At 45.7% G+C, this 20,961-nt stretch overlaps 1 protein-coding gene across 3 annotated transcripts; it reads left to right on the forward strand.

Moving 5' to 3' along the window:
• The first annotated feature begins 1,172 nt into the window (after nt 1-1,172).
• On the forward strand, nt 1,173-20,225 carry LOC137427319 (uncharacterized). Of its 3 annotated transcripts, none has more exons than XM_068116732.2 (4): nt 1,173-1,644; nt 4,039-4,254; nt 15,469-15,579; nt 18,049-20,225. In XM_068116732.2, the coding sequence occupies exons 2-4, from the start codon at nt 4,050-4,052 to the stop codon at nt 19,914-19,916; spliced, it is 2,184 nt and encodes a 727-aa protein (XP_067972833.1). In that variant the 5' UTR covers nt 1,173-1,644; nt 4,039-4,049; the 3' UTR covers nt 19,917-20,225. The 3 variants fall into 3 exon arrangements, with proteins under 3 accessions (XP_067972833.1, XP_067972834.1, XP_067972835.1); XM_068116733.2 differs by having other exon boundaries at nt 1,527-1,644; nt 18,026-20,225; XM_068116734.2 differs by having other exon boundaries at nt 1,541-1,644; nt 4,095-4,254.
• Nucleotides 20,226-20,961: the final 736 nt, after the last annotated feature.

The raw sequence follows: 20,961 nt of genomic DNA on the forward strand, positions 1-20,961 counted from the left end.
CTGTTGGAATGATCCGGTCGCATAACAACGTAAGGCTGCGAGTAGTTTCAGTTCAGTTGGAAGAGCGTGGTTTTGGTTGATGGCAAAGTATTTCAAAACGTTTCGACGGATTATGACAAAACCTGGTGGATGAGTAGGATTGGTGACAAGAACAAGGCGATTCGATTTTGGTTCAGGTCCGGATCTAGATCCGACCTATCAGTGAACACAAAACGTAAACCGTTCAACCTGGCAGAGGTATGCTCTCTTCTGAGTGCTGTTCTAGTTCTCATTTGAATATCTCCTTCCAAGTATAAAATGTATACAGTGCCTATTGAAAGTCCACACCCCCTTTCAAAATTTTCACCTTTGTTGCCTTATAGGCTGGAAAAAATTGATGAAATCAGACTTTTTCCACCTTTATTTACACATCATAACCCACAATTTCCAAGTGAAAAACAAATTCTACAAGTTTCAGAAAATTAATTAAAAATACAAAACTAAAATATCTTGGTTGGATAAGTGTATTATTTATTTTATTATTTTATTATTATATTAATTTTATTATTTTATTATTATATTATTTTATTATTTTATTATTTATTATTTATTTTATATTTTATTTCGATCTTGTCAGCAAGATCCAGTATTGTCTGTCGATCCGAACGACACCTTTGATAAAGCTGAAGGTCATTGTAAATTTCCAATGGGTGAACTCTGTCACGAAAAACACGTTCGCGACGCATTGCCCACCTCCGGTCTATATCAAACACCTCCGGTCTATATCAAACACCTCCGGTCTATATCAAACACCTCCGGTCTATATCAAACTGCGCTGCTCACATCACAGCTGCCATATCCCTCGAGCGAACGAGTTGCTGTTTTGTCATGGTTTACACCAATCATAATACAAACAATTATTTTGCACAAATGTATTTGGAATATACCTGATATTACATTTCATAAACAATTGAAGTTGAAGATTTAAGTGGAAAAAAAAAATTCAAAAAATATATTAAAAAGAATAATAATAAAAATCAAAATTTTTCAAATAAAATACCCTTAGGACATACACACGTGAGAGGTATGTGCATACCACAAGTTTGGTAGGATTTCACAAAAGTTTGAGGGAGTAGTTCAGTGACAACACAGGACAACACAGACACTGCACAGATATATATATATATATATATATATATTGGCATTTGCAGAGTTGGAGTGACTAACAGTGGGTGGACATTTCAACAGCAGAAACGAGGGACAACCCAGAGAAAGGCATCTGGTCCTCTTACCAACCAGGCAAGTAACAATAAACAACAACAACAACCCTTCAGAAATGTTGAACCCTCAAAATACTAATGGGGGTGCATCTTCTAGCTCGGCTTGTCGAACCTTCTTTTTCCGCCTTGTTTTCAGCGTTGAATGATTTTTATTTTGTCTGGAATGATACATTCTTTGGAATGATTTTAGCGACATTATGAAGTGGAAACGATGCTGTGGTAACACACGGTCGTGCGGGTGAGATAACGATCCAGAGGAAATCGACTGAGGTAACGTGTCGTCGATGAAGAAGAAGAATCGTGTAGTTCAAGCGCGCTTCCGCGACCCGCGTCAAAGTGCCACGCACAAAGAAAACGAAAGTTCACACAGCGAGTTGTAAGGAAGGTAAGTGTTGTGGAGATGTCGGGTTTATACATATTTCGGGTTTATATTATACACATTTCGGGTTTATATTATACACATTTCGGGTTTATACATATTTCGAGTTTATATTATACATATAGGCCTACGCATTCATACATCGTCGGAATAAAGCTCCTGGTACAGACGATGACATAGTGATAGTTGATTATATTTACATTATCTCCCCTTTGGAACGAAGGTTCGTCGTTTGACAAATGGGAGACGCTGTTTTGTTATGAAGTCCTCAATGCTAACAGTAACACGAGCCTCTCCCGCCTCTTTTTCACGCTAATAACCTTTCATACCTTTCTGTATGTATATTTTAAATAAATATAGCTGTAAATATTTCAATGAAGGGCCCAATGTAATAAGCTAACGAATTCTTGATTTACTTGAGTTATTTAGCTTTTAACATAATGCAACCACCAACTACTCCATCATGTATACGAGCGTGACTCAGCACGTTCTGCGCGGCTCAACGCACGTCGTTTCAGAGGGGTCGGCATCTTTGACCATGTCTGCTTTCTCAGGGGAGTGAGGGATGGTGTGTGGGGGTAGTGGTGATGGTGGATTGGGGATTGTGGGGGGGGGGGGGGGGGGGGAGAGGGGAAATGGTGGGGGAGAGCGGCCAAAATGGGGTCTTTTGGGCCTTCAGGGTATTTTGGGTCTTTTGGTTCCTTTGGGGTATTTTGGTTCTTTGGTTTGGAGTCTTTAGTTTAAGGGTGTTTTGGGTCTTCGGAGCCATTTTTGTCTTCAGGGTCTTTTGGATCCACTGGGCCTTTAAGTTTAAGGGTATTTTGAGTCTTTGAGTTTGGGGTCTTCAGTGTGTTTTGGGTCTTTGCGGTCTTTTGCGTGTTCATTGTGTTTTGGGTCTTCGGGGTCTTTTGGGTCTTCATGGTGTTTTGGTTCTTCAGGGTATTTTGGGTCGTTGGGGTCTTCGGGGTGTTTTGGGTCTTTCGGGCCATTTTGGTTTTTAGGGCCATTTGGATCTTCAGGGTCTTTTAGATCCTCTGGGCCCTTTAAGGGTATTTTGAGTCTTCATGGTATTTTGGGTCTTCAGGGTCTTTTAGATCCTCTGGGCCTTTAGGGTGTTTTGGGTCTTTGGGGTGTTTTGGGTCTTTGGGGTGTTTTGAGTCTGTGGGGCGTTTTGGGTCTGTGGGGCGTTTTGGGTCTGTGGGGTGCGTTTTGGGTCTGTGGGGCGCGTTTTGGGTCTGTGGGGCGCGTTTTGGGTCTGTGGGGCGCGTTTTGGGTCTGTGGGGCGCGTTTTGGGTCTGTGGGGCGCGTTTTGGGTCTGTGGGGCGCGTTTTGGGTCTGTGGGGCGCGTTTTGGGTCTGTGGGGCGCGTTTTGGGTCTGTGGGGCGCGTTTTGGGTCTGTGGGGCGCGTTTTGGGTCTGTGGGGCGCGTTTTGCGTCTGTGGGGCGCGTTTTGGGTCTGTGGGGCGCGTTTTGGGTCTGTGGGGCGCGTTTTGGGTCTGTGGGGCGCGTTTTGGGTCTGTGGGGCGCGTTTTGGGTCTGTGGGGTGCGTTTTGGGTCTGTGGGGCGAGTTTTGGGTCTGTGGGGCGAGTTTTGGGTCTGTGGGGCGAGTTTTGGGTCTGGGGCGCGTTTTGGGTCTGTGGGGCGCGTTTTGGGTCTGGGGCGCGTTTTGGGTCTGGGGCGCGTTTTGGGTCTGTGGGGCGCGTTTTGGGTCTGTGGGGTGCGTTTTGGGTCTGTGGGGCGCGTTTTGGGTCTGTGGGGCGCGTTTTGGGTCTGTGGGGCGCGTTTTGGGTCTGTGGGGCGCGTTTTGGGTCTGTGGGGCGCGTTTTGGGTCTGTGGGGCCCGTTTTCGGTCTGTGGGGCGCGTTTTGGGTCTGTGGGGCGCGTTTTGGGTCTGTGGGGCGCGTTTTGGGTCTGTGGGGCGCGTTTTGGGTCTGTTGGTCGTTTTGGGTCTTTGGGGCGTTTTGGGTCTTTGGGGCGTTTTGGGTCTTTGGGTCTTCGCGGCGTTTTGGGTCTTCGCGGACACCTCTTCTTCTATATTATTCCTCGCCATATCCACAGTTCTCCTTCCTGCTTTTTCTTTTACCCATACAGTTGCAGCAACCCTTTCATTTAATGTTAAGTATTTAAACATTTGTTTGTTTTTTATTTCGCGAAATCAAAATTTACTTCAACATGTAATACAATTACAGTATTGTCTTTATAACCTGCAATATGAACAATTTATTTTTGGGGGTGTCATTGTGCATATTGGTGTGGTGAACGTTTAAGGTGTTGCAACTGATTTGCCTAGAGATTCGGACTCACGTACGTACGGAGGTATTTCACATGTAGGTTCTGTGTGGGATCAAGGTACTCAGGTGGAGCAAACATCAGGAAGTGGTATGTTTACTACCTTTCTATAGGTTCACCCACCATGTACTCTCAAGTTTGCTGTGAGAATGATTGCTGTCATGTGCAGCCGGAATCGGAACAGCCGACTGTGCTTGGGTGTGGAATAAAGGTTGAGGAGCTGGAAGAATCTTCTGAGGTTGTGCAGATAAAAATAGAGGATAAGAACTCCTTTGGTCTCGAAGAGGAGCAAAGCGACCTGGAAGAGGAGCAAAGCGACCAGACGAATGGTGAGTTGTGTGATCTGCATCACTTCTGTTGGGATCTGTGTTTGTTTATTCCCGAGTTGTTCCAACTTGTTCCTGAACTGTAAAGTGTTGTGAGGTGAAAGAAGATGACAGGCAGACGTTTTATACTCCAAACCTTTCTCCAGCCGCTTGCACCTTTTGGCACAGATTGGCAGTCTCCTACAGTTCAGTGCTTGCTGGAATGTTCGCAGTTCAATCATGTCGTGGCAATGCCTCTCGAGAATAGGGAATGCTTTCATCAAAAATGAACTCTGTTATGAGTGGGTTTACCAAAGCCAAAAATGTTTTTCGTAGTGGGTGTTTAAATGTTGGATTTCATCTCATGTTTCCTGACCTTCATTATTGGATAATTAAATGTTTTCGTGATTGAACTTCAAGCCCCTTTGAAAAAAATATCTATATTATGAAACAGGAGTGTCTGTCTGTCCGTCCATCCCGAAACTACTCCCTCAGTTTTGGGGCTAGCCCTGCCAAACCTTCTGTGGAACGTTTTTGGGTCCCTGTGGATGTTGGAGGTTTCATAAATTGCTCAATAAAATTTTGATTTTGATGTCGACTCAATACGGACCTGCTCCCGACTCCGTAGGTGAACAGGGGACTACGTTAGGCTGGTTTGATAATATCTCCATGCAATCGTGATTTAACATAGAATTGTGTTATATTATTAATTTATGATTGGAATGCTGTTTGGAATGAAAATAGAGATGTTGAGTTTAAATATAAATGAGGAAATGACGAGAGGGTTTCTACTTTCAAACCGTGACATTCGCGGATTCGCCATAATGCAGATTCGCCGTAATGCAGATTTGCCATTGACTGGGTGTACAACCATTCAGGCGCTGTATGTTTTTTGACTAAGTCCTTCACAAACCGGCTGTCCATGTCTGACGTTCGACTGGGGGTGGCTTAAGAATGTGGAATTTATTGGTTCATCGTTTCCCAATCGCTGTTTTTGCCCGTCATTCAGGAACCGGCTGTCCATGTCTGACTTTCGACTGAATACACAACAACAACAACAACAACAACATGCATTTTAAGGCCATTTTCCCTGCTAGAGTGGGGGTTAGCCTTGCGGTCCCCATGACGATCTTCTCCATCTTGCCCTATTTTCTGCATCACTCCTTGTTAACCCCCTTGCCCGCATTTCTTCTTCCACCATCTTTAGCCAAGTCTTTCTCGGTCTTCCACGTCCTCTACTTCCTTCTACATTCATTTCCATCACTCTTCTCAACCAGTCACTTTCATCCTTCCTCAACACATGACCAAACCATCTCAACCTGTTCCTCTTCACAGCATCAATCACAGGCTCTATTCCCATCATCTTTCGCAATTCATCATTTGTCTTCCTCTCTCTCAACGACACTCCGCACATCCACTGAACCATTCGCATTTCCACCCTTTCCAACCTTCGTTGCTGCTCTACGTTCATTACCCATGTCTCGCTCCCATAAATCATAACACTTCTCACACATGCAGCATACACCTTTCCCTTCAGCTTCAACGACACTCCCCTCCTCGTCAGCACGCCACTCAGTTCCCGAAACTTCTTCCATGCACATCTCACTCGAGCAACCGTTGCCGAGTCTGATCCACCTTTTCCATTCAGCATGTTTCCGAGGTAACAAAATGTTTTCACACCTTCCAGCTTCACGCCGTCTCCAAGATCCAACTCAACATTTCCTCCATGTGCAGCTCCCTCTGTGCACACCTTACACTTGAATGTAGCTGCCACACTGGTTAATGACCCTCTCAGACCACTACATTTTTGATGAACCCACTCAGCGCACATTGTACATTGAATGGAGTTCACTCCGACACTCTTCCTGCACACAGCACAGGGCCACTTCCCAGTTCTTTCCACCTCACCACATACTTTACCACTTGCCATCACCTTCGTCTTTCCGATATTCACCTTCAGACCTTTTGTCTCCATACATTCCTTCCACGTGTTCATCTTTTCCTTCAGTCCATCCATACTTTCCGCAATCATCACCAGATCATCTGCATACAGCAACTCCCACGGTAAACCCTCCTTTACGTTCTGAGCCAGCACCTCCATCACAGCTACAAATAGTAGTGGACTTAGTACCGACCTCTGATGCACTCCCACCTTCACCTCAAACTCACCACTGTTCCCGTCCTTCGTCCTTACAGCTGTGCGCGCTCTTTTGTACATTGCCATCACTACTCTGATCAACCATTCCTCCACTCCTAACTTCCTCATTGCCCATGTCAATACTTTGTGTGGAACCCTATCGAATGCTTTCTCCAGATCAACAAACCCAAGAAACAACTTCTTCCTCTTCTCCATGTACTTCTCCTGCAACTGCCTCACAATAAAAAGCGCGTCTGTCGTTCCTCTTCCTGGCATAAATCCAAACTGCATTTCGTCGATCTTCACTTTCTTCCTTATCCTCCTCTCCATCACCCTTTCCAATACCTTCATTCCATGCTCCAATAACTTTATTGCTCGGTACGCGCCACACTCTATCGAGGGTCACCTTTCCCCTTGTATAGAGGGACGAGGGTACTCGGTTCCCAATCCACTGGAATGCGGCCTTCTTTCATCGCCAGATTACAGATCTCTGTCATTCTCTTCACACCCCAACTTCCTGCTGCCTTCAACATATCTCCCACAACTCCCGTCGGCCCTCCTGCTTTTCTACTCTTCATTGCTTCTATCGCTTCCTCAACTTCCTTCTCAGTTATCTTCTCTGCCGGTCCTAAAACTGGGTTACTCTCTATGTTGCCATCCCATTCATTCTCACCATCACCACCATCTCTTATCCTCCCCCATCCAAAACCTTGATCTTTTCTACCCCCGCTAATTTCGGTCCCCTTGTGTTTTATACCCCCCCCCCCACCCCCCCCCCCCCTCCCCTTCCCACGCCTCCTGCCCCCAAGCCCTCTCCCTCCCACACTTCTCCCTGCTCTCAAATGTTGTGGTTGTGTGCTTCCCCTTCTCTCCCCATCTTGTCTTCCGCTCCCTCTTTTTGTAGATTTTGTTTGTCTGGTTGATTTGTTTGTGAAATAAATGTTAGCTCTTTCACGAGCCTCGATTCAGTATACAAAAAAAAAAAGGAGAAAAAAAAAATCTGTATTCAACAGCATTTCCATATATCTCTTCCATCTTCCTTTAATTCCATCTGGGTCCACAACGATTTGTCCCACTTCATCCTTCAAGCAACTCACCCCCATCACATCACACCTCTCTTTCGCTATCTGATTTGCAATCCTGAATACCGCTCTCTGAACCTCTTCCGAATCCAAGCGTTATCCGAACATTTTCCTACATGCCTCCTTCGCCTTTGCTACCTCTTTCTTTGCAGCCTTCTTGGCTGCCTTATAACTTTCATGCTCTGCTGTTTCTGCTCCCGTACCCTTCGCCTTCTGCCACTCCTTGAACCTCTTCCTCTTCTCGTCAATCCTCTTTCCAACTTCATCATCCCACCACCATGTTTCCGAGTGCTTCGGTGGTCCTTTTGTCCATCCACATACCTCACCAACGGCTCCCAACAGACTAGCTTTCATTGACATCCAACCACTTTCAAGCTCAACCACATCATCCTCTACCCTACTCAGCCTCTCTTTTAATGCCTCCCTTACAGCTGTTTCCTGCCACTAGTTATATAAAACTAGCAGAAGTACTCGGCATTGCCGTGAGGGGAGGGGGGAGGGGGAAGGGAGGGGAGGGGAGGATGGGGAAGGGAGAGGGGGGAGGAGGAAGGGTAGGGGGGGAGGGGACGGCGAGTCAACAATGACGTTGCAGCACAGGCTGAGATTCAGTGTATAATGTTCCTCGCTGAAATGCGCTCAGTTAAATATGAATAAAAAATATGGATCTCGTCATCGGAGGTCATTTTTAGGTAGGCCATGTCCTTCCTAGGCCCAATGGCCATGTCTATGCCAAAAATCAAGTACGTGAGCCTCTCCCTTTAGGAATCCATAGGTAACACACAAACAAACTGTGTTTTATATATACTGTATATAGATAAGTTAGAAACAGGGAAATTCTTACTCCAACCAGCATTCTTAACAAATTGAAATAAAACCGCATTACAGGTAAAGATAAATTCTGAGAATGCAAATTGTGCTCTTACTCACAAATGCTGTTGTGATTATTAAACAAAACGGAATAACTTTAAAATGTTTGGAATGTATTTTACCACCATTCGTTGTTTCTGTCCGACCACTCGTGGGTTCTGTCTGACCACTCGGCTCTGTGCGACCACTCGTTGGCTCTGTCCTGCCACCGGTTGGCTCTGTCCTGCCACCCGTTGGCTCTGTCCTGCCACCCATTGGCTCTGTCCTGCCACCCGTTGGCTCTGTCCTGCCACCCGTTGGCTCTGTCCTGCCACCCGTTGGCTCTGTCCTGCCACCCGTTGGCTCTGTCCTGCCACCCGTTGGCTCTGTCCTGCCACCCGTTGCCTGTGTCCTGCCACGAGTTGGCTGTGTCCTGCCACGAGTTGGCTGTGTCCTGCCACGAGTTGGCTGTGTCCTGCCACGAGTTGGCTGTGTCCTGCCACGAGTTGGCTGTGTCCTGCCACGAGTTGGCTGTGTCCTGCCACGAGTTGGCTGTGTCCTGCCACGAGTTGGCTGTGTCCTGCCACGAGTTGGCTGTGTCCTGCCACGAGTTGGCTGTGTCCTGCCACGAGTTGGCTGTGTCCTGCCACGAGTTGGCTGTGTCCTGCCACTAGTTGGCTGTGTCCTGCCACTAGTTGGCTGTGTCCTGCCACTAGTTGGCTGTGTCCTGCCACTAGTTGGCTGTGTCCTGCCACTAGTTGGCTGTGTCCTGCCACTAGTTGGCTGTGTCCTGCCACTAGTTGGCTGTGTCCTGCCACTAGTTGGCTGTGTCCTGCCACTAGTTGGCTGTGTCCTGCCACTAGTTGGCTGTGTCCTGCCACTAGTTGGCTGTGTCCTGCCACTAGTTGGCTGTGTCCTGCCACTAGTTGGCTGTGTCCTGCCACTAGTTGGCTGTGTCCTGCCACTAGTTGGCTGTGTCCTGCCACTAGTTGGCTGTGTCCTGCCACTAGTTGGCTGTGTCCTGCCACTAGTTGGCTGTGTCCTGCCACTAGTTGGCTGTGTCCTGCCACTAGTTGGCTGTGTCCTGCCACTAGTTGGCTGTGTCCTGCCACTAGTTGGCTGTGTCCTGCCACTAGTTGGCTGTGTCCTGCCACGAGTTGGCTGTGTCCTGCCACGAGTTGGCTGTGTCCTGCCACGAGTTGGCTGTGTCCTGCCACGAGTTGGCTGTGTCCTGCCACGAGTTGGCTGTGTCCTGCCACGAGTTGGCTGTGTCCTGCCACGAGTTGGCTGTGTCCTGCCACGAGTTGGCTGTGTCCTGCCACGAGTTGGCTGTGTCCTGCCACGAGTTGGCTGTGTCCTGCCACGAGTTGGCTGTGTCCTGCCACGAGTTGGCTGTGTCCTGCCACGAGTTGGCTGTGTCCTGCCACGAGTTGGCTGTGTCCTGCCACGAGTTGGCTGTGTCCTGCCACGAGTTGGCTGTGTCCTGCCACGAGTTGGCTGTGTCCTGCCACGAGTTGGCTGTGTCCTGCCACGAGTTGGCTGTGTCCTGCCACGAGTTGGCTGTGTCCTGCCACGAGTTGGCTGTGTCCTGCCACGAGTTGGCTGTGTCCTGCCACGAGTTGGCTGTGTCCTGCCACGAGTTGGCTGTGTCCTGCCACGAGTTGGCTGTGTCCTGCCACGAGTTGGCTGTGTCCTGCCACGAGTTGGCTGTGTCCTGCCACGAGTTGGCTGTGTCCTGCCACGAGTTGGCTGTGTCCTGCCACGAGTTGGCTGTGTCCTGCCACGAGTTGGCTGTGTCCTGCCACGAGTTGGCTGTGTCCTGCCACTAGTTGGCTGTGTCCTGCCACTAGTTGGCTGTGTCCTGCCACTAGTTGGCTGTGTCCTGCCACTAGTTGGCTGTGTCCTGCCACTAGTTGGCTGTGTCCTGCCACTAGTTGGCTGTGTCCTGCCACTAGTTGGCTGTGTCCTGCCACTAGTTGGCTGTGTCCTGCCACTAGTTGGCTGTGTCCTGCCACTAGTTGGCTGTGTCCTGCCACTAGTTGGCTGTGTCCTGCCACTAGTTGGCTGTGTCCTGCCACTAGTTGGCTGTGTCCTGCCACTAGTTGGCTGTGTCCTGCCACTAGTTGGCTGTGTCCTGCCACTAGTTGGCTGTGTCCTGCCACTAGTTGGCTGTGTCCTGCCACTAGTTGGCTGTGTCCTGCCACTAGTTGGCTGTGTCCTGCCACTAGTTGGCTGTGTCCTGCCACGAGTTGGCTGTGTCCTGCCACGAGTTGGCTGTGTCCTGCCACGAGTTGGCTGTGTCCTGCCACGAGTTGGCTGTGTCCTGCCACGAGTTGGCTGTGTCCTGCCACGAGTTGGCTGTGTCCTGCCACGAGTTGGCTGTGTCCTGCCACGAGTTGGCTGTGTCCTGCCACGAGTTGGCTGTGTCCTGCCACGAGTTGGCTGTGTCCTGCCACGAGTTGGCTGTGTCCTGCCACGAGTTGGCTGTGTCCTGCCACGAGTTGGCTGTGTCCTGCCACGAGTTGGCTGTGTCCTGCCACGAGTTGGCTGTGTCCTGCCACGAGTTGGCTGTGTCCTGCCACGAGTTGGCTGTGTCCTGCCACGAGTTGGCTGTGTCCTGCCACGAGTTGGCTGTGTCCTGCCACGAGTTGGCTGTGTCCTGCCACGAGTTGGCTGTGTCCTGCCACGAGTTGGCTGTGTCCTGCCACGAGTTGGCTGTGTCCTGCCACGAGTTGGCTGTGTCCTGCCACGAGTTGGCTGTGTCCTGCCACTAGTTGGCTGTGTCCTGCCACTAGTTGGCTGTGTCCTGCCACTAGTTGGCTGTGTCCTGCCACTAGTTGGCTGTGTCCTGCCACTAGTTGGCTGTGTCCTGCCACTAGTTGGCTGTGTCCTGCCACTAGTTGGCTGTGTCCTGCCACTAGTTGGCTGTGTCCTGCCACTAGTTGGCTGTGTCCTGCCACTAGTTGGCTGTGTCCTGCCACTAGTTGGCTGTGTCCTGCCACTAGTTGGCTGTGTCCTGCCACTAGTTGGCTGTGTCCTGCCACGAGTTGGCTGTGTCCTGCCACGAGTTGGCTGTGTCCTGCCACGAGTTGGCTGTGTCCTGCCACGAGTTGGCTGTGTCCTGCCACGAGTTGGCTGTGTCCTGCCACGAGTTGGCTGTGTCCTGCCACGAGTTGGCTGTGTCCTGCCACGAGTTGGCTGTGTCCTGCCACGAGTTGGCTGTGTCCTGCCACGAGTTGGCTGTGTCCTGCCACGAGTTGGCTGTGTCCTGCCACGAGTTGGCTGTGTCCTGCCACGAGTTGGCTGTGTCCTGCCACGAGTTGGCTGTGTCCTGCCACGAGTTGGCTGTGTCCTGCCACGAGTTGGCTGTGTCCTGCCACGAGTTGGCTGTGTCCTGCCACGAGTTGGCTGTGTCCTGCCACGAGTTGGCTGTGTCCTGCCACGAGTTGGCTGTGTCCTGCCACGAGTTGGCTGTGTCCTGCCACGAGTTGGCTGTGTCCTGCCACGAGTTGGCTGTGTCCTGCCACGAGTTGGCTGTGTCCTGCCACGAGTTGGCTGTGTCCTGCCACTAGTTGGCTGTGTCCTGCCACTAGTTGGCTGTGTCCTGCCACTAGTTGGCTGTGTCCTGCCACTAGTTGGCTGTGTCCTGCCACTAGTTGGCTGTGTCCTGCCACTAGTTGGCTGTGTCCTGCCACTAGTTGGCTGTGTCCTGCCACTAGTTGGCTGTGTCCTGCCACTAGTTGGCTGTGTCCTGCCACTAGTTGGCTGTGTCCTGCCACTAGTTGGCTGTGTCTTGCCACTCAAGTTTATCATTACCAAAGTTATCAATTATTATTTTATCCTTTCGCAAGACTGACAAATATTTTTCTGAATATTGAAAGTGAAAATGAAGGGGATTTGATTGATCAGGCTCTGGAGCCGCAGATTGCCGATCCTCACATCCGAACTATCTTGCCAGACCAGTCCTTCAACCCAAACGATACAATTGCTCATCAGTTGCTTTCGGGTTGTCCTTCCGTCCTTCCGTACTAAACCTCGTTTTTCTCAGCAACCATATGCCTAAACCTCAACACATTCTTTTTCTTTGTACCCACTCCTGAGCTTTTCTCCTATTGCTGACTTTTGCTCCTTTCCACGCCGCCTGTCCTATGGTATTGGGTCATTCCATGTCAAATCATCAAAGAATCTGCCGTCATCTCTCAGATTTTTGTAAAACTTTGGGAACCAATTGGGACCCATGAAAAACAGCTAGAACTCAAATATTTTTGCTAACAGCCTCTTAATTAGTGAGATACAGGTTAACGAACTTTGGACTAATTAGCGCGACGTCGCGAATTCAAATGGTCATATCTCTAAAAGTATAACACCTAGAGAGCTGGTTTTGGTGTCATTTTAAAGGTATTTTCATGCCCTATAAATTTGTCTGGGCAACATTTTCCTACCTCCAATCACAAAAAAGTTATCACAAAATATAAACTTCAATCGTGAATCCAAAAAAAATGTATCTTTCAAATTTCCTCAAATTCATCCCAGAGGTACCTTATGATGTCAAGAAGCTTCCACATAAGGTTTGTGATGGGCACTCCAATAGTTTCTGAGATATGAGCAATAATGTACATGTACGTATGGCATATAGGTTCGAAAATCAGCATTTGTAATGTATTATACAATCATTCTAACCTAGCCATGACAGGGAACACAGGGAACAACCATCAATTGCTTTGAAGTATCATATACTTTCATTTTCAACTGGGCCTGAGGGGAATTCTCATCTGGGGAATTCCAACTGGGATTTCCCATGTGGGTAATTCGAGGTGATGCAGCTTTCACAGTCTAAGATCCCCAGGGAAAGTCCAAGTTGGCTTAGTGTAATGCTTAGGCCTGCCACCAACAGAAATTGGCAGTTCACTTCTGAAGCAGCTGCAGAAAAATGACGACTGCCAAGGAAAAGTTCATCTTGAAGCAGAAATCCTGCTGCAATCCCTTTGGAGCTCATGAAAAACCAAAGTCGTCTGGCTTGAGAGCTGCTAGCCAAAAAGCCATAGCCGCTCATCCAAGCCTCAAACTGCAAAGTGCACAGAAAATCTGTACCCAGTGTCGTAAGAAACTGGCAAAAAGACAACCAGATGTGGTAGAGACTCAGAGTGAAATACCATTACCAGTGACCAGCAGCGCTATTAGCAGTAGTGAGGACAATGATGGTGGAGGTGTAACTGTGGATTATGATGGTCACTGGTGGGTTGCATGTGTCATGGAACATACCCCAGAGAGGCATGAGGTGGATGTTAAGTTCCTCCATCCACATGGACCATCCCCATCATATACATTTCCGGAACCATCAGACCCTCTCACTATTGACTACCAGGATGTGCTTATTACTGTTGAACCAACCACTGCAACTGGAAGGACATATTGTATTTCCAAGAAAGAAACAAGTGCTGCTGTTGCTGCATTGAAGAGGAAATTGAAAGCCAAAGTCAGGTTAGTGAACACTGTGTACTTGAACTCACTTATTGATTGTATAATACATTACAAATGCTGATTTTCGAACCTATATGCCATACGTACATGTACATTATTGCTCATATCTCAGAAAGTATTGGAGTGCCCATCACAAAATTTATGTGGAAGCTTCTGGACATCATAAGGTACCTCTAGGATGAATTTGAGGAAATTTGAAGGATACATTTTTGGGGGATTCACAATTGAAGTTTATATTTTGTGATAACTTTTTTGTGGTTGGAGGTAGGAAAATGTTGCCCAGACAAATTCATAGGGCATGAAAATACCTTTAAAATGACACCAAAACCAGCTCTCTAGGTGTTATACTTTTAGATATATGGCCATTTGAATTCGCGACGTCGCGCTAATTAGTCCAAAGTTCGTTAGTCTGTATCTCACTAATTAAGAGGCTGTTAGCAAAAATATTTGAGTTCTTGCCGTTTTTCATGGGTCCCAATTGGTTCCCAAAGTTTTACAAAAATCTGAGAGATGACGGCAGATTCTTTGATGATTTGACATGGAATGACCCTATTGTGACATAGTTTTGGCCTGTTCATTCCATTCTCTGCATGCGTCAATCTGTTATTCAGCCACACTCTGTCATTTCTATTTCCATGAGGGTTGACTTTCGAGACCAATATATATATATATATATACATACATACTAGAACAATGTGACTGTGTCGCCAATATGCCTTTGCATAGTCCCACATCGGTTAGATGCCATCACTCTGCATATGTATGGATAGGGGATCACGCTTGTGAAGTTTCGTGTTGATTGGATAAGGTTCGTTTTTCTATCCAAGATGGCTGCCAAATCACGTCACAAATAATGACATCATCATTTTCAAACTATATGCAACAGTGCTGTTAGATATTTGTAAAATTTCGCATCGATATGGTGAGCGGTTTCAGAGATATAATTATTTACTATTTTCCATCAATCCAATATGGTTGCCAAACCATGTGACCTATGATGTCATAAATATAATATTTCAATACAAATCGGTCATAGATCATGTGCATGCAATTTCAGATTTTTAAGATCAGGAATTCGATTTAAACATTTTTGGCTGGTATACCACTTCACTTATGATGTCATCATTATAATGCTTTTGTTCCCCATTGGGAGTACTTGACAATGTGCCAAGTTTCAAATGTTTCCATTTCAAAAATTCCCGAGAAATAATTTTTTGCTTATTTGCTTTTCAGCCAAGATGGCTGCTATACCCTGTGACCTATGACGTCACAATTATCCTAAACAAAAACATTCTGCATGGGTGTCACTCCTACCCTGAAAGTTTTGTCTCAATCGGGCATTTGGTTGCTGAGAAAAACGAGGTTTAGGACAGAAGGACGGACCCGAAGACATAATTGCGACCAGCTGAATGGATCGGAACTATTGTCACATGTTGGTTCGAACTGTATATAACTTAACAAATAATGCAGGTTGGGGAGACCACAATTTTCTAGCCTTTTCTATTTTGTTGGTGGTGATTTTTGGTGGTGGTGAAATTCCCACTGGAGATGTGGTTGGTTCGAAAGCATATCATTCGTAACATTGAGAATCAATGGTTCTAATGCAATCTTTACTTACCTATTTTAAGACTATGGAATCAGCTATGCACGTGACACAAGATGCCTGCATTTCATAAAAATTACTTTTTCCAGATTTATTTGTGAAAGTGGAAGTGAAAACTGAGCACGACAATGATGTCTACCTGGATCAACCAGAACCAAATGACTATGAAGATTATTTCTTCAAGAACCATCCCCATGAAGGTTTCTGACAATGCATATATACATTTTGCCTCGGACCCTATGTTTTGATTTAATTATTTAAATAAATAACTATTACGGTGTATCAATTTCTCAAACATCCATTATCCCCTTCAACATTAGGTGAAATATTTTAACCAACAACAATATGCCTTGTTGTGATCCTGTTATCCTCAATTTGTATTATTGTCAATTCTGATGGAGCTTTAATTGCATACCTTTTATTTATTTATTTTACATGTTTATATATGGTCTTGGCTCGTGGAAAACTGCGGTGATAAAGAGAAAAAAAGGCACCAAATTGATTATGGCAGTGGGTCACAGTTGAACAAAAGCAAGGAAAGAAGGAACAGGAAAACAGGAGAGAGAGGAAAGGAGGAAACTAATCTGATAAGGGGGTTGGGTTGGGTGAGGTTGATGTGTGCCGATAATATTGTGGTTGGGGAAGTGGACGGCATGAGATAGTGGTGAACTCCCTGCTCGAATCCCGGGCAGAGTACAATTCATCCATCTTCGGCTGTATGATATCCCGTTAACCGTGTGTGTGCTTGCACATCTATATGTGTTTGTTTATGTCTGTATGTGTGTGCATGCAAATTGTTGTCGTTGGTTGCTATCTTCACACGTGGGTGGGTTTCAGGAGATGAAACAGAACGGAGATCTACCAGGCCTCAAAGTATCGTGTGTGTGTGTGTGTGTGTGTGTGTGTGTGTGTGTGTGTGTGTGTGTGTGTGTGTGTGTGTGTGTGTGTGTGTGTGTGTGTGTGTGTGTGTGTGTGTGTGTGTGTGTCTGTGTGTGTGTCTGTGTGTGTGCGTGCGTGTGTGTGCGTGCATGCGTGTTTTTGTGTTTCTTTTTGTTTTTCTTTGTTTTTTGTGTTTTTGTGTGTTTTTTTGTTTGTTTTTATAATTTAAAAAATCATTTTAGTACAAGGAGGTTACATGCCAGGAATACCTGCAAAAATTTGTACAAATCAAAATTCACTGTTTACCAAAGAATCCAGCCCCTTAGGTCAGTATTTGGTGTAACCACCTTTTCCTGTGGGGAAAGCCATGTGGTTGGCTGCAACCAATGATTTCCCAATATTGGTGAACCCTCTTTAATGGAAGGTACACTTTTGAAGTCAGACCTACCAAGATGTGAAAAAAGGAAAAATATTTTCAACAAGATATTGAAATGTCATGAAAATGCCTGTTTGAATAAAGTGACTTATAGTGGCTATAGCCACACCAAATTATTTACGTAAGAGGGAAATGTATGCAAGAGTCACAGGATATCAGTTCATGATTCCGCACTAGTCTTTGGCATGATTACTGAAGGAATAAATCTGATAACAGTTGTCACTCTTATGCACTTCCAGTGTGGAGCGGTGCATTTCGGAGCAGGCTGTCACAATTGAATTTTGGTTGTGGACATGTCATGTACAAACTTCTGACAGGAATCGTTGCAGAAAGAATGTACCACCACCGGACACAAAAAGGAGGCCTGGAGGCAGAACAGAAGGGATGTAAAAGAAGATGATATGGAACAATAGACCACCAACAAACAACACATTGATGCTGCAACACTTGGAAGGAAAGATGAAAATACCAAGACTGAAGATACGTCGCAGGATCTTCCAGGGAGACATCCTTCTGTTTTGCTCGGCCCTGTACCCACTGAGCAACCTTATTAATGAGCAATGACATGGATACACAACATTCCGCAAACCCTCCTATCGACTTTCTCAGCAACCGTATCGAAGAGTTTCAGTCATTCAAACTCTTGGGCCTCACTTTCAGCCATGATATCTCTTGGGAAAGTCATATATAAAAGTTGGCCTGCAAAGTCAAATGCCAACTAGGCATCCTCCGTCATGCTATGTCCTTCCTTGGCACACTTGAGCTCCTGTGCTCAGACAAAGCTTTTCTGCAGTTTGATGGAGCCGTTTACTCCCCCCCCCCCCCCCCCCTCTGGGCTGGCAGCCCTGCCTCACATCTTACTCAGCTTGACACCGTAGAAACAAGCGCTTTCAAGATCATTTCAATCCCTCGCGACGAAACTGAATTTATGGGCCGATGACTTCACCATCACTGACAGGTTGCTGATCTCTGTCTTCTTCCACCTCATTTCCTGGCTTGCACCCTCTGCCCTCTCCATGCTCTGCCCCCTCACCTGCCCAAGTATCTGCTGGATGTACGTGGTACGAAACACACGATTCAATTCAACTTGATCACAACCTTCATCGCCCATGATGTACCAAAGTTTGTTCACGGCATTAAGAGTAGCAGGGTCTGAGGAGATTTGTGGGAGTTTGAATGACTCTTGCTCTTGATCCAGTTGAGCTTCAGCACCGGCTTTCCTATTTTTACGTTTCTGCAGTAGAACAAATACATATGTGCATGTTAAACTTTGGTATGGTTGTCAGAATGATGTTACTGGTATTGAAAAGAATCTGATTATTTTTTCACAGGTCATGTGATGTTGTATTTACAGGTGGATCCACTGAATTTACAAGGGAGACTGAATCTACTTTTATGAACACCGCAGACACACGCCCGCAGGACTCGCCGAATGAAACCAACAAGGGGATTTTTTACAACCAAGACACACATAATAATGGAATGTTCGAACAGAATAATTTTCGCAAGACCTACAAAGGAAAGAAAGGTGAATGTCCATACAAATGCAAAACATGTGGAAAATCTTACAGTCGCTCATACAACCTTGAAATCCATGAAAAGTTTCACAACGCAGAACAGTCATATAAATGCACAGTCTGTGAAAAATCTTTTAGTCAGCCGTCAAACTTGAAAAAGCACTTAAAAACTCACAGTGCGGAACGCCCATTTATATGCACAGTTTGTGGAAAATCTTTTCGTGTATCGTGGACCCTGAGAAAACACCTGATGATTCACAATGGAGAACGCCCATGTATATGCACAGTTTGTGGAAAATCTTTTCGTGTAATGTCAAAACTGAGAAATCACATGATGATTCACAGTGGAGAACGCCCATTTATATGCACAGTTTGTGGACAAGCTTTTCGTGTATCAACGAACCTGAGAAATCACATGATGAATCACAGTGGAGAGCGCCCATTTAAATGCACAGTTTGTGAAAAATCTTTTAGTCGGTCGGAGAGCCTGAGAAAACACATGACTATTCACAGTGGAGAGCGCCCGTACAAATGCTCAAGTTGTGGGAAATCTTTTAATCAGTCAGACAACCTTAAAAGACACATGATGATACACAGTGGTGAGCACCCATACAAATGCACAGTTTGTGAAAAATCTTTTATTCGGTCATCCACCCTTAAAGCACATTTGACAATTCACAATGGAGAACGTCCCTACAAATGCACAATTTGTGAAAAATCTTTTAGTCAGCCATCCACCCTTAGAACGCATGCGACACTTCACAATGGAAAACGCCCCTACAAATGTACAATTTGTGGAAAATCTTTTAGTCAGCCATCCATCCTTAAAAAGCATGTGACAATTCACAATGGAGAACGCCCATACGAATGTACAATTTGTGGAAAATCTTTCAGTCAGTCATCCACACTTAAAAAGCATGTGATAATTCACAACGGAGAACGCCCATACCAATGCACAATTTGTGAAAAATCTTTCATTTATCCATCCATCCTTAAAATACACATGAGAATTCACAATGGAGAGCGCCCGTACAACTGTACAATTTGTGGAAAGTCATTTAGTCATTCATCAAACCTTAAATCGCATGTGACAATTCACAATGGAGAATGCTCATACAAATGCACAATTTGTGGAAAATCTTTTAATCAGTCATCCACCCTTACAATACACATTAGAACTCACACGGGAGAACGACCATACAAATGCACAATTTGTGGAAAATCTTTCAATCAATCGACCATCCTTAAAACACACATGATGATTCACAATGGAGAACGCCCATACAAATGTACAATTTGTGGAAAATCTTTTAGTCAGTCATCCACTCTTAAAAAGCATGTGATAATTCACAATGGAGAACGCCCATACAAATGTACAACTTGTGGAAAATCTTTCATTTATCCATCCATCCTTAAAATACACATGAGAATTCACAATGGAGAACGCCCGTACAAATGCACAATTTGTGGGAAATCATTTAGTCATTCATCCAACCTTAAAACCCATGTGACGATTCACAATGGAGAATGCTCATACAAATGCACAATTTGTGGAAAATCCTTTAATCAGTCATCCACCCTTAAAACACACCTGAGAACTCATACTGGAGAACGACCATACGAATGCGCAAGTTGTGGAAAATCTTTTCGTCATTCATCCAACCTTAAAACGCACATGAGAATTCATGATGGAGAACTTCCATAGAAATGTACATTGTCGGAAAATCTTTTCATTGGTCATACCATCTCAAAATGCACATGTGAATTCATGATGGAGAACGCTCATAGAAATGTACATTGTGTGAAAAGCATTTTATTCGGTCATCCAACTTGGAAACATAAAAATTCACAATAGGGAGAAATAACATTCCAAACAAGGAGAATGCCCATGTAAATGCTAAATTTGTGTAAAATCATTCATTACATCATGAGAGCTCAAACGCACGTAATGCTCCACAGAATGAGAAATTCATATTTGGTTTAATGAATAAATATGGCTTCACTTAACACCTAATCATAGGTTTTTTTTTTCTTGAATAAATATCTTGAAATGAAGATTTTAGTGGTTTTTTGTTGCCTTTATACTCTTGATTTCCCCCGTCCCCTCCTTCCCACCACCCAAATTGTATCGATTGAAAGGCGACAGGATACCCCAAAGATTATAGATCGTACTAATCGAATGGAAGAGAAGAAAAAGTGCAGAAATGCGGCAGAAACTGAGTGTAAGAAGCGTATCTGGTTTCATTATTGAAGGAACAAATCTGATAACAGCTGTCACTGATGCACAGCCAGTGTGGAGCGGTGCATTTTGGAGCATGCTGTCGCATTTGAATTTAGGTCATGCAAGTTGATTATTCCATGATACCTTTCTCAAAATGTAGCCTGTCATGTGCTGGTAGTGTTGTTATATTGTGGACTTGGGGTGAGCAATGATCCCAAGAATGGTGAGGAAATTGACGTTTGGATAAGCATGCAATTGCAGTTATTTCTCCAAGTTGTCCCAACCCCTCAATCTCTGTACTCGCCATAACCAATTGCACCCAACTGCTAATGGACTCTGTGGTTTTGCACCTGAGACGGTGAAATTTCTGGCATCCCTTGACTCTGATCTACAACTGGACTGGACCCCAAAACCCCCAAAACTCTTGCACATATAGCTGATTTTTCCAACGTGACAACAACCAAAAACTTTTTTTAACCCACAAACCCACAAACCGCTATCTAGTCTGTCACTGCTATCCTGTTTGGGA

This window comes from Myxine glutinosa, chromosome 5 (genome assembly GCF_964187855.1).
Source record: "Myxine glutinosa chromosome 5, kmMyxGlut1.1, whole genome shotgun sequence".
Classification (NCBI taxonomy): Eukaryota; Metazoa; Chordata; class Myxini; order Myxiniformes; family Myxinidae; genus Myxine; species Myxine glutinosa.

Excerpts from the sequence above, each read along its gene's own strand:
- LOC137427319 (XM_068116732.2), top strand. The coding sequence starts at position 4,050 with ATGTACTCTCAAGTTTGCTGTGAGAATGATTGCTGTCATGTGCAGCCG. Across the intron at positions 4,255-15,468 it reads GCAAAGCGACCAGACGAATG|ATTTATTTGTGAAAGTGGAA; the intron begins GTGAGTTGTGTG and ends TACTTTTTCCAG. Across the intron at positions 15,580-18,048 it reads CAAGAACCATCCCCATGAAG|GTGGATCCACTGAATTTACA; the intron begins GTTTCTGACAAT and ends TTGTATTTACAG.